Here is a 13,641-nt window from a genome sequence, read left to right on the forward strand (position 1 = left end):
TTTGCTTATGTGGTGCTGAGGAATCGAACCCAGGGCCTCATGCATGCAAGGCAAGCGCTCTACCACTGAGCCACCTTCCCAGCCCCTAGAATATCTGTTCTTATTGGCACGTCTGTCCATCTTGCTTAACACTCAAGGACACTGAAGCACGGGTAAGGAGAGGAAGGAGATGAGCTTTGCTCCCAGCCACAGAGCCCACACCCTGAAGCACTATGTTTTGGGAGCCCCAAGTCCTTAACTGATGTCCCCAAGAAATGGTCTCTATTGGGTAGGAAACTCGGGTTCTGGGATTAGATTCCAGGCCTTTGGCCTCAGGTATGGAGCGGTCCCTGCTTCTCCCGTCTCGCCTTTCTGCCCACCCGGCATCTGCCAGAAAAAGAAAGGCACCCAGGAGTTGGGTGGGTTATCTCAGGGGAGGGCTTCTGTGGTCTCTGCTGCCAGGATCCTTGGGGGCACAGGGAGTGGACAGCAGAGAAGAAACCTCTTCTCCCCACTTCTATACCCCTTTCTCAGTCTCTCTCTTTCTCTGTTAGTTGTGGGGCTTGAACTCAGGGCCTGGGTGCTACCCCTTAGCTCTTTTTGCTCAGCTACCACTTTGAGCCACAGGGCCACTTCCCGTTTTCTGGTGGTTAATAGGAGATAAGAGTCTCATGGAGTTTCCTGCCTGTGCTGGCTTTGCACCATGGTCCTCAGCCTTCAGCCTCCTGAGTCAGTAGGATTACAGGCATGAATAACTAGAGCCTGGCTACAGTTTAACCTCCTTAGACTGGACCCAAGTCTGGGCTGAATGGAGCTGCAGATGGAGGGGACCATGGCTCTAGGTTCTCCCTGAGCTAAGTGGCCATCAGCTTGCTCAGCACCAGGGGTGGTCTGTGTGCAGCCGAGGCCCAGGCCTGCCAGCTGCCATGTCATCCCAGGGGTCACTGTGCGCTCACGGTCTTCAGCATTAGGGACTCAAGAGTTCAGGAATTCCAAGCAACATGCAAGAGGGTATGTATGACTTTTATTTTAATATCATTTTAATATTGAATATGTCACAAGATTTAATGACCCAATTAGTCATTTACATTTTTCAAAGATATCTAAATATAAAATTGCTAAAAATTCAAATACAGATAGCAAGCTACAAATAATATTTGTTTCTGGAGGATAGGAGTGGAAGACTTAGAAAAGGGAGCTCCTGCCGGCTGAGCAAAGATCAGAATGAAGGAGGAATTCATTAAAATGACCCCTGTGCGAAGAAATACAGTTGAATTTGAGATGTTGCTCAGACATCTCTTCCCGTACAGCGATTTAAAAAATGCATTAAATGTAGGTCCTCGGTGAGACACTGGCAGCCCTGGCCAGGGACAGTACGAAAGGATGTCCCCATGAAGGGACCCCGACGAGGTCTGCAGAGGCATCTGGTGTGGCCCAGAGGTGTGGTGTCAGGGCGCCCACCCTTGCGTGCCCTGCTCAGGGATGGGGCTCAGGGATGCAGGCCTCCCCCTGCTCCCCTTCTCCCTGATGCGTGGCCAGAAGCAGCTTCTGTCCTCTCCCTTGGGCAGGCACTGTAAGGGGAGGAGTTGGGGGGGGGCGAGGCCTTCAAGTCTAATGGAGCAGGTTCCTCTTGGTCCAGAAAACCTGTGCACAGGCCCAGCTGTCAGCTCGCCAGTAGGAAATATAAAAGGTGGCTCAGGCTGGGAGCCACGGCTAACCCCCCAGGCCTCTGGAGTGAGAAGGGCTGGGCCGCCGGGAGGTAAGGCTTTGGAAAGGGAGAATAATGTCACAGCCTTGGTCGAATAACGCTGGGTCCTCATTCCTGACTTTTGGTAGGATACTTGCCTCCAAGCAAACACGCTCATTAAACAAATAGCATAGTTAAAACTATCGACTAAGCCCTAAACATTTCTTCTGAGAAATCGAACCATCGCTTTTCCAATCTGCCTGTTCAATATGGGAACAGATTTGAAAGCGAATCACATCATCAATCCTCTACCCCAAAGAATGGCCCATCATTCCAACTGCAAGAAAGAGCACACCTGTTTATTAAAAGGGAAAAAAAGAGAAATGTACATTTTTGTTCTTCGTTTGCTTTAAGAGATTTGATCAAGTTGCAAGGACGTGTCTGGCGTGGCTATGTACAACCTCGGGCAGGGGCCTCAGGCAGTGAAGATGGCTGGGCAGCGCGTGTTTCCTCATGATGGTCTGGTCCCGGGCCACCGCCAATCAGGTGCTCCAGCCTAAGATGCCCCCACCCCCGCAGCTTCCCCGAGAGCCCACCAGCCACGTGTGCATGAGCCCTGGCTGGCTGCCCCCGGCCCCTACAGGACACGGGTGGGTTCTAGGGCCACCTGGCCCTGGCAGGCAGGCTCCGAGCTGAGGCGACAGATTGCGGCTGGAGGCCAGTGTCATTGCTGCCCTGATTTCTTCTCCTTCTGGAAGCTGAAGCTTGTACGTCTGTTCAGTTTTCTTTGTTTTTGAGCAAAATAGTCAGCCCGGGCAGTGCTTGCTCGTGATTCTAGGATGTAGTTAACCTAGAAAGCAAGAAGACAGGGCTGTCAATTGCCAGTGCTCCCAGCTCACCGGCGCGGAGGGGGAAACCTGGGCTGGGGGCTGGGGGGGCCTCTCTGTCAGAGTCCAGGCATCAGAGCATCCTGGCCACAGGACTGAGCCTGGCTTTGCTTCTGGATGATGGGTGGCTGTGGAGAGACTCTCGGACCCCTGTGGGCCTGCGGTTCCCTCTTTGGTGTGGGTCACCACCGGCTCCCTGGCTCTGCCTTTGCCTGCTTTGCCACACTGGCTGACATAAGCTCCCCGCCTGGCTGAAAGCCCAACATCACAGAGAGAAGACTATGGGGAAGTCCTCTCAGGTCTGGCCTCCCTCCTGCAGTCAACCAGCCAGGGCCCATTTGACAAAGGGGAGTGAGGCTCAGAGGGGAGGGCCCAAGTGGCCAAGGTCACCTGGAAGACAGGGTCTTAGCCGCGTGAAGTGGGCCCAGCCTGGCTGCAGGCAGCTGTTGACATATACACCCAGGGGAGGCAGAGATTTTTCTCTAGGCAACACCTACAGTTCCCTCACTGCAGCGCCATTCACAGACCACTTCCTGACACCCCTCACTGCCCCCTAGCTGGGCTCTGGAGGGAACCAACACCACTGCTCATCACTTTAGTCTCCAGAAGTTATAGGTAGCAATGTGAACCTATGGGCTAGAGCACGAAGCTTCCTCTGTTGCTGCCAGTACTCAGGACTATGAGTCCTAGGCCTGGAGGGAGGGGTGAAGGCTCCTGAGGACCCAAGGCAATGGAGGGGCTCTGGAGGGGCACACGGTCCCTCCCAACCCTCTGCTCAGATCGCCCGGTGGCAGGCGGTACAGGCTGGCGTGTGGGTACAGAAGGCCTGACATGCTCGGCCACTGCCTCGCCAAGTTACCAGCTGAGAGCAATAAATCATACGGACCTCGCGGCTGAGTGGACGATCTGGGACGCTGCAGACAATGTATGGAAGCAGGAGGTTTTATCATTCTTAATAAAAGCAATCTTTGGATTATATTGTTTGCACACGCAGCCGACCTAGTGTTTTCAGTATATTTTTGGCACATATAATTTGACAAAAGCATTTAAAAATGATCCTTAACAAGCCAACTATTTCCTAAATTTATTATCTTCAGTGCTTTGTGATAATCACATAGATAATTTTAATGGAAGATTAATGTAATAATCAAAAGATAAAAACGCCCTTTGGTCTGCCATTAGCTGGTTAATATGCTGTGGCTTAAAACTTGCACAATTTTATGCACTACAGAGTGTCTCACTTTCAATGCATTTTACAGCTTAAGGCATAAAAATATAGGGAGTTTTCATGGTCAATAAAGCCACAGCCTCCATCACTCGATCACAAGAAGAACCCGACATGAAGAGTCCAATGATTCCTCAGAGATTCATCTCGAAGGCCGTGGGACTGGGGACCACATGTGGCTCAGCTCAATTATGCCTCAGTGGCAAGCGGGCAGCTCTGCCCCTTGCAGGGCCAAGTTCAAGAGGAGGCTCCTCTCTTCTGTGTTGTTCTCTGGCTCTAGGCCTCTATCTCCTCAGCTATGAAATGGGGACAGTACTATCCACATTCTGCAGGACAGGGAAGATCAGGTGAGATAACATGTAAGAAACGAGGAGGTGCATGTCTTTCTATAAGAGGAAAAGATGAGGTGCAGCATCACTTGAAGGAAGGCTGTCAGTTGGCAATAGTGCCAACACTAGCTTCTGGCTCTTTACTTATTCCTTTCATTTCAGCTTTAGAAGTCCGAGGCTAGCCCTGAAGAGCCTCTGATGGCAAAACCCCTCCTGCTAAACTGCTGGCCCCGGGGCTGGGGCCTGTCACTTGGCATTGGCACAGGGCTCAGACACTGACCCAACACTCTGGGAATGGTGGCTGAAGCTAAGTATTTAAATTTCAATCAAAAGAGGTGGAGGGGAGTGAAGTCTAATCTTCCATCAGGCCTGTGATCATTAGTGTGGAGTCAATCAGGCCTGGGCCCACTGCACCCTGTCTCTTGCACCAGGCGATAATTCTGCGAACGTTTTGAGATGAAAACAGACATTTCAGGAGAGGCGACAGGCCTCAGGGAGTTTGCAGGAAAGCATCTGCTTTGAGGGAGCATTTGGTCCCGTAAAATGATTTCTTTGCACTTGATCTTCCACAGTCTCATATTGAAGTCATAAACCTGTGTTTCTGTCATCAATCTGCTGTTGTGAAAATTATTTGGATGTCAAACACAGGATTATAATTTTACTAGAATCCTTCTCAAGTCTTGAATATTTTAATGCTGGCTATAAAAATAAGTCCAGTCCCATGATGGGGTGCTGGAATATTTCTTTACCTATTCCCCAAACACCTGGCACAGTTTCCTGGGCTTTGTACGCTGGCTGGTGGTCAGTACTCCGAGTGGCCACTGGGCTTGGCCTGTGGTGTGAGGGGGCTCTGGCTAGGTGGTCTATGTGCCCCCTTCCACCCAGCTGACACGCCAGCGAGCCTCCCCCTGGAGCTTGTCCTTTCACTCCTCTAACACTGCTGCAGACGTCCTGCAGCACCGGGATCTCATCATGTTTCTATGAGGCCATTCTGTTGTTGAAATTGCCCTTCTAGTCATGGAAGGCTATGTACATTTGGGGGACTGGGAGAGCCATTTCTGCAACCTACCAAACCTTGGGTCAAGTTCTAGTCTTGGCTAAATTACTTATTTTCATCTAGGAAATGGGAACTTTTACCCATTCTCAGAGCTGGGTGATTCAATGTGACTGGATGTAACACACTTATGCCCAGGCTGGGTGCGCTCAGGGAAGCCTAACTGCTCCTATTATTATCCCTTGATAGATTGACTCTTAGAAAGAGGAAAACTCGGAAGGGTTAGCACATCTCCACTGATGGTGGGGTGGGGTAGGGAAACATAGGTACCAGGATCCACCAGGTACAGGCAGGGAAATGCTCTCTGGCTCAAGCTCCTCCTCAGCCAAGGGCAGCTGTGTCTTCATCTGATCAAACTACCTTCCACTTGCCTGAGGTCTCTCAGTTTGGAAGCATCTGGCCTACTCAGAGTGTGGCACACAGAGCGGTAGCCTGGGTAAGACCTGGCGCTTCTTAGGGACATATAGCCCTCCCTGGGTCTGCCCTGCAACTTCGGACCCATTCTTGGACCCTCCCAGCAAACCTCACACCAAGAAGGCAGCTCAGTCATGGCAGGGACCTTCCAACCTCCCATGATCCCCCGTTTCAGCCCCTCCTACAAATCTGCATTTTTCAGTCGTTCAGGTTCAGTTTCCCTGCCACCTCCCACATCATGCTGCTTTACCTTCTACATACCCACAGGACACTTCTGGGACCCTTTGTGGCTCTGTGTAATTTCCTCTCTGTCTTATCCTGGCTCCCCTGGCACAATTAGAGCTCTGGGAACAGGCGCTGGCCTGTCACTGTGGTTTTCTGAACGCTGGCTTGGCACGCGAAGATGCCTGATGAGGATGGTTTGATGACATCTAGAATGAGCTGGGGATGTTTTGAGCAGGCTGGGAAAATCATCTTAGCACAATGAAGGAGTCTTGGAAACAACCATCATTTCCTCCAGAGGCTCCTGACAGGGTGGTGGTGAGAAACATGGTACATGAAAGGAACAAATACAGGAAGAATGGGCCTCGTTGTGGGGCTGAGGCAAGGGCAGCCACTGCCCCAGGCTGGTGGGGGCCTGTGCCTGGGTGAGGAAGAGCATGGTCCACCCTCTGCTATGCCAGGCTAGGAGCTATACCCACACACTAGCCCTCCCCAGGGCTGGAAGGGGACACTCACCTTGAGTACAATTTCATTGACGGTAGCAGCATCCGATTCAAAGTAGAGGTGTTTATAGTCATGATTGCTTAGATATGTGAGTTTAAATATTGCGTGACCTGCAGAGAGAGAGAGAGAGAGAGAGAGAGAGAGAGAGAGAGACAGAGAGAGAGATGAGTTATAGGGCTGGGGGGGGGTGTCCAGATAACCTTCCTTTGTTAGCCCAACTCAAGTGGAGGCTGGGCAGCGACTGTTCTCCCCTGGACTGTGGGTTTTTTCTTTTGTTTTGCTTTTTACTATGGACAGTAAAAAAGAGGAAAGAAGAGTCAGGCACTGGAGGCTCATGCCTATAATTCTAGCTACTCAGGAAGCTGAGATCTGAGGATTGCAGTTCAAAGTCAGCCTGGGCAAGAAAGTCCGTGAGACTCATCTTCAATTAAACACCAGAAAACTGGAGTGGAGATTTTCCTTGGGACCTGGGAAAACTGGTGGCCTCCCAAGAAGTTCCTTCTTTGCTTTAAGCACTTCTAAAGCTGGATTCCATGATGGGCAATCAAAGGAGCACCGCTCACGAGCGCCATGCTGGCGCTCGGTGAGCCTGCTTTGACCCAGGAGCACTTGGCACACATGCTGGAGGCCTCCTGCATCCTGCCCGAAGCCACCCTCCCCACGGCTCCAACAGATCTCGGGCTCCGAGACTCAAAGTCCACACTCCCTTCTTATTAGGCCTCCTCACCTGTGTCCTTTTAATTGAAGCAGTGGCTGGTCACCATTATTAATTTATAACATATTACCCTCATTACGGTAAGTTCACCTCTTTCCCGGAGAAATCTTCTTGGGACTTTATTTGCAGTAGCTAATTTTTCAGATCTCCCAAAAATAAACTGATATATGTTATACAATTGTGGCCAGAAAAGTTGAGCTGCTGATACTTTATCCTGGAAACACCATTACAATATACTAATTGTAACTATAAATCCTCCATTGAAAAAAAATGAGCTAATCATTTCTGGAAAACTTCACTTTCACTCTCTTGACAAATTTAGCTGATTTTAAATTGTGGGATTAAAATGTTAGAATCCTTGACTGGAGGCTAATGATGGTGACTGTTTCTGTTCAGGAAGTAGCTCCTGAGGGCAGAGCCCTGGGGCGACGGTGGTGATGTCACCTTTCGGAAGGACAGTACAGACACATGTGTTGGTCAGGCTGTGACCAAGTGGAGCCATCGATGGAGGACACAGAGCTGTGAAGGACAAAGAGAGACACCCCCAGAAGGTCTCAGTGCTGACACATGGCCATGGCAGACACAGACACCAGGGCCTGGGGCTAGAAGACCAGAAGGTCTTAGGGAGGCCTGCAGACCTGAAGCTTCGGGGTTCACTGGCCACTCTGGTAAGCCATCTCACGCATAGTCTGCACCACCTGTTCCTGCTGGCCACGACAAAGCAAACCGTCAAGACATGGGAGCAGGGCTTGCCTGAAGAGCAGAGGCACCATCACGTCCTGTGGTCACAGTACACATGCATGTGTGGCACGTGGCGTGCACAAGCCTAGGTGCCTCAACACTGCCCCTGGGAAGAGGGAGGTCTATGGCTCATGTGTACAAGAGTCATGTGATCAGACAAGAACGAAATCATCCTATGTGAGGTCTTCTGAAAGTCCCTTCCCATCGGTGTTCTACTGCAGCTTGTGCATCACTCCACACAGAGGGAGGGGGGCAGAGAGGGCCCTGTCTGGAAGGTCTTGCACTGTGATAATTCCGTTAGTAAGAGCTAAGGCAGCAGAGCCTGGTCCAAGCTATGGAAGGCAGCAGCCATGATTTTACCATGCTGGACCATAGGCACAGGCATGACTCCTTCCTCCCTCAGCCCCCTCATTCTGCACTCAGTCTAGGCTCTGCCAGGGACAGTAATGAACACAGAGGCGGGGGTCAGGCATGACAAGTGTTAGGAGGGAGGGAGGCACAGGGGGCACAGTGGCAACTTGGAGGGGGGATGCTGGCCTGGTCTGGAGCAGGGCTCTGGGTCAGTTTCTTGGTGGAGGACAGCTGTTAGGTGTGAAAGGGGTGAAGGGAAAGCCTAGCACTAGACTACAGCCCACAGCACTGGCAATTTGGCTCTGCAGGAGTCCTGAGCAGACCAGGACCCTGAACAGTGGGCAGGAAGTCTCAGGAGGGCATCAAAGACTGGGAATGCTTACATTTGCCAGATATGGGCACTGAGGGTTTGAAGCAGGATAGTGAAATAAATGGGCTAACTGTATCTCAGGGAGCACCTCTTGGTCCCCAGAGCCAGCAGGCTGGGAACCAGTGGCCACAGCCAGTCAGGTAGGTGCTATGGATGGTTATCGAAAGGACGCTGAAACAGGAGCTGACTTGAGAAACAGAAAGGGGAATGTTGGCAGAACCAGGGGACTTTGACCATAGAATGACAGCTAATAATCGGAACTTACACTTGTATAACCTCTTCTAGCTCAAAGCCTATATATTCCAGTGTAACAAGTTAATTGACCTCCTGCTGGAAATGAATCTGCCAATAAACACGAGTAATTTATGCTGCATGGCAAATTCTCACAGAGGTGTCTGGGAAAATGACTCTCTGGCATTTGAACACCGAGCAAAACAAGGAAAGTCTGTTGTCACCTCCCTTAGCAGCCTCACCTGGGAAAGGGAGGAAGAGGGTCAAATGACATCCTCAAGTGTAGCCCACAGGCATCTGTCTTGGGGCATTACAGGGAAGCAGGTGGGCAGTTTATCTTTGAAAATGCAAAGAATACCAGCAGTTTTCAAAGAAAAGGGCTAAGCATATCATCGCTATAAAAACATATGCTGAGAAAAAATTATATATCAAAGCTGAATATTCAAGTTAACTCTAATTCTGTACTGTTAAATTCCATTTGGAAATTAAGGCTAGGAGAAAGTCTGAGATACTGAAGGCAAATGCATGAGGCCTAGGGTTCGGTGTGGGTGAGCTCCAGTGAGGGGATCTGATGGGGCTGTCCCTGCAGTAGCCTAGGCTTGCCCAGTATAAAGGAGACAGCGGCTGTCAGTCACATCTTATTGCTGTAGCACACACACAGGCAAGTGATTCCTCCTCACACACTCCCTGCGGAGGGCAGACCTTCATTGAGGTCTGCAATGGACACCTGGTATTTGGAGGTTTGCTTTTAAGGGGGCCTCCTCAGAGCAGATTTGAGTCTGCAGAGCTGCAGAAGCAGCATATGGGAAGGAAGCATGGCAGCCAGGCTCAGGTCACACGCTCAGGCAAGACAAGCAGATGAAACTGTGCACCTGCTGTGACTATTGGAATGGAAATCTGGATGTGTAAAAATGTGTTTACATTTATGTATTTTTTTTCAAAGTAAACCAGAGAAGATGGAATATAACACTGAGCAGAAACTAATTAGCAGCACAAATGTCACAAGTGGAGATGTTTGAGCTTTTGTGCCATAATTTTTGCTGTAGTTTAACTAAAATAAGAGGATGTACAGTTAAAGCAGGTTCTTTGGGCCAAAGGAAGGAGTACCTGTGTTGGAAAGGCTGCTGTGGTCCAAGATGGGCCAACAACTCAGACGCCTAGGAAGGGCAGTGCTCTGGGAAGGAGGGTCCTTCTACCTGTCTGCTGGTGCCTGCAAAGGCTAGCACCAATGATCAGAGCTGGGCCTTCAGATGGGCATGAAAACCTACCTCTGCCCAAATATCCAGGGCTTGCCAAGAACACCAAAAAATAAATGAAAAGTTTCTGTTAAAATACTTACGAAAACATAAAATTATAGAAATTCAGAAAACAAACCCATCTCATGCCGCCTCCTCCATCCCAGTTATGCAGCTAGCACAGTGGTGCCCATGACCGCTTTTCTCACCAGCCTTACATTTTCACATGGTTGAGCTGAGCTTAATTTTCTTAGGTGAACACTTTACTCAAGCTGCCTCTGCTGCAGGTCTCTTTCAGTGGATGCATTTTACTCCAACAGGTAGGCGTATGCTACAGTTCCTGCTAAGAGCTCTGTTGGACAGCTGGTTGCTTCTAAAATTACAGCACTGAAGAATACCTTTGAAGATTTGCATTCTTTCTCAGCTTCTTTATGTCAGATATGGAATTTTAAGAATCTGGGTTTCAGCTGGGTGCTGGTGGCTCACGCCTGTAATCCTTGCTACTGAGGAGAGTGAGCTCTGAGGATCATGGTTCAAACCCAGCCAGGGCAGGAAAGTCTGAGAGACTCTTATCTCCAATAAACCACCAGAAAACTGGAAGTGGTGCTATGGCTCAAGTGGTAGAGTGCTAGTCTTTAGCTGAAGAGCTGAGGGACATTGCCCAGGCTGAGTTCAAGCCCCATGACGGACAAAAAAAAAAAAAAAAAGAACCTGGGTGTTATGTGGAAAATGGAAGAGTTGACATTGACTAAAAAGAAATGTACTTATTACCTAACTTACTTATGAGCCAGCAGCCCTTCTGTACAATACCTTAACGCTGATGGCGCATGCCTATAATCCTAGCTACTCAGGAGGCTGAGATCTGAAGATCATGGTTAAAGGCCAGCCTGGACTTATCTCTAATTAATCACAAAAAAAGCCGGTAGTGACACTGTGGCTCAAGTGGTAGAGTGCTTGAATAAAAGGAGCTCAGATAGTGCCCAGGCCCAGAATTCAAGCTCTAGGACTGGCAAAACAATAATAATAATGATGATGACAATAAAATTATATATAAAAAAATAAACTGGGTTTCTAGGATCTGATTCTCCTCCTGTCTAGGGAGAGGTTGAAAATCCCATTGGACTTCTTAGGGGGAAATGAGAGTATACACATTTTTGTGGGCACAGTTAGGTCTTTCTGCAGCTCCTGGCAGGAAAGGCTGCCCAGGGTTCTCTGGTCTCAGGCTTGCCTTCCACTGTGAGAAGCAGTTCTGAGCTGTCTGCAGGGAACTTCAGTTCAGGGTGATTCAACTGGCAAGCAGTGGCACTCTGCCCTGAGGCAGGGACAGGTTCTTGTGACACAGCCCAGGCTGGCCTCCATCTCACAATCCTCCAGTGTCATGCCTCATTGACCACTCATGCAGAGGCTACATCTGACCTACTTATACTTCTGCCTGCATCTTTTATACACTCTTTTTTTGGGTTCCTTCCTATAAACATAATTAAGTCCCTCTAATTATAAAAAATTCCCATGGCAATGTGATTTGCCGCCTTCCTCCAATTTACTGAAAATACTCTGCTAAGATCAGTGTGGCATCTGACCCTTCCTAAGTCTCTGGCCCTGGGTTTCCATGGAGCCAGTCACCTGGTTCTTCAGTCTATTACTCCAGGTAACGTTTCTCCTATTTCCTTTGTGATCTTCTTGAGCTGGATCTTGCCTCTGAATGGCAAGCTCCTCTGCTCTCCCATTCTTCTCTAACATTATCTGTTAGGTTAGCACCTTGGATTTTAACCACCACACACAAGTGACTGACTGTGGAGTAGGTGTCTAGCCTAGACCCTTCTCCAGGGCCTCAGAGCCTTGCTAGAGGGTTCAGCTGCCATCTGCAAGAGGCCTGCATCTTACCAAGTCCACAGCTATTGTCAACACTTCCTCTTGAAGTAAAACTCCATTGGTACAATGGGAGGCTGCACAAAACTATCACATTCCAGGCATTAGATACCCAAGACAGTTCTCATGTGTACCCTGTAGCCCTCCCTGTCTTTTGACCATAGTAGGGGCTTATCATGACTGTGTCAGAGTCCTCTCTCTGATTTTTCTCCTTTTCAGCATGTCTTCTTCAGATCTAAGCATCTGATAACAGGAAGTGGCGATCTTTCCAGCTACCTACCTACCTACCTATCTGCCATCTATCAATATCTATCTGCCCATGGCCCATCTACCAAGGTCTCATACATGCTAGCACAGCACATTACTACTAGCTACACCCCCAGGTCAGGAGGCATATTTTAATTCTTCCTTGATCCTATGCCATACTTAACAAATGAGTTTTTCTTTCTGGTCAGTTGTGGGGCTTGAACTTGGGGCCTGGGTGCTGTCCTTGAGCCCTTCAGCTAAAGGCTAGCACTCTACCACTTGAGCCACAGCGCCACTTCTGGTTTTCTGGGTTAACTGGAGATGAGTTTCATGGACTTTCCTGCCCAGTCTGGCTTTGAACCTCGATCCTCAGATCTCAGCCTCCTGAATAGTTATCATTATAGGCATAAGCTACCGGCTCCCTGCTCCTTGCCTGATTTTGTAAGTTACATGGTAACTTGTAGTTACCTAGTAATGACACTGAGGTACACAGATCTTCCACATGCACATTTTCAAGAATTCTTTCAACAAAAAAACAGCTTGAATTTCATCATTGGCACCAAATACTATCACTTGTTTTCCTTTAAGTGACATTTTCAAGAAAATGGGTTTTGTTTGGGTGGTGGTGCTGGAGTTTGCACTCGGTGCCTCATGCTTGCCAGCCAGGCGATCTTCCACCTGAATCATGTGCTTAGCCCACAAGACTCAAGTTTAGAAAACCACGGATGCCACTAGTCCTGCAATACTGAGGCTTTGAACTTAGGGCTATGTACTTGCTAGACAGGCACATTTCTGTTGAGCTGAACCTCTAGTTCTTTTTGCTCTAGTTTATTTTCTGTACCATTAATATAGCTTGAATTCAGGACCTCATGTTTTCTGGATTACAGCTGCTATTCTACACTTGAGTCACACCTCAAGTCTGGAATTTTGCTGTTTAACTGAAAAGGAAGTCTCTTGGACTTTTCTGCTGGGGCTGACTTTGAACTGAAGTCCTCTATATTTCAGCCTCCTTGGTAGCTAGGGTTTACACATGTGAGCAAGCCATGGGTACCTGGCATTTCTCCAGTTTTTTTTTTTTTTTGTCGGTCGTGGGGCTTGAACTCTGGGCCTGAGCGCTGTACCTCAGCTCTTCAGCTCATGGCTAGAGCTCTCCCACTTGAGCCACTTCTGGTTTTCTGATGGTTTATTGGAGATAAGAGTTTCACAGACTTTCCTGCCCTGGCTGTCTTTGAACTGCGATCCACAGATCTCAGCCTGAGTAGCTAGGATTACAAGCGTGAACCATTGGCACCTGGCTTTTCTAGTTGTTTTTGAGGAAAGGTTTTTGCCTTCACCCAGGGCAAGAGGTTTGAGATTCTCCTGATCGAGTAGCCTCCCACACCACTGGGATGATGGGCAGGTACCAACATGCACAGCTGCCTGATCTCTGAAGTCAGGATTACAACACCTGGTTTGGAGAACCAAAGTTTGATGGTCATTCTTTCAGATAAAAATACTGTCCCAAGATGGGCACCAGTGGCTCACATCTGTAATCCTAGCTACTCAGGAGGAGATCTGAGGATCGTGGTTTGAAGCTGGCCTG

General features: G+C 49.0%; 1 protein-coding gene across 5 annotated transcripts in view; it reads right to left on the minus strand.

Annotated features, from left to right (window-relative positions):
* Window positions 1–984: 984 nt before the first annotated feature.
* The window catches only part of Mapkap1 (mitogen-activated protein kinase associated protein 1), a 234,357-nt gene continuing 221,700 nt past the window's right edge, over window positions 985–13,641 (minus strand). For all 5 annotated transcript variants that reach the window (XM_013021480.1, XM_013021475.1, XM_013021479.1 and 2 more), the window contains 2 exons: window positions 6,314–6,411; window positions 985–2,516 (listed from right to left, as the gene is read on the minus strand). In XM_013021480.1, coding sequence (XP_012876934.1) covers window positions 2,391–2,516; window positions 6,314–6,411 — 224 coding nt within the window. In that variant the 3' untranslated portion in view covers window positions 985–2,390. The remainder of the gene's footprint in view (window positions 2,517–6,313; window positions 6,412–13,641) is intronic.

Source organism: Dipodomys ordii, unplaced genomic scaffold (genome assembly GCF_000151885.1).
Source record: "Dipodomys ordii isolate 6190 unplaced genomic scaffold, Dord_2.0 Scaffold55, whole genome shotgun sequence".
Classification (NCBI taxonomy): Eukaryota; Metazoa; Chordata; class Mammalia; order Rodentia; family Heteromyidae; genus Dipodomys; species Dipodomys ordii.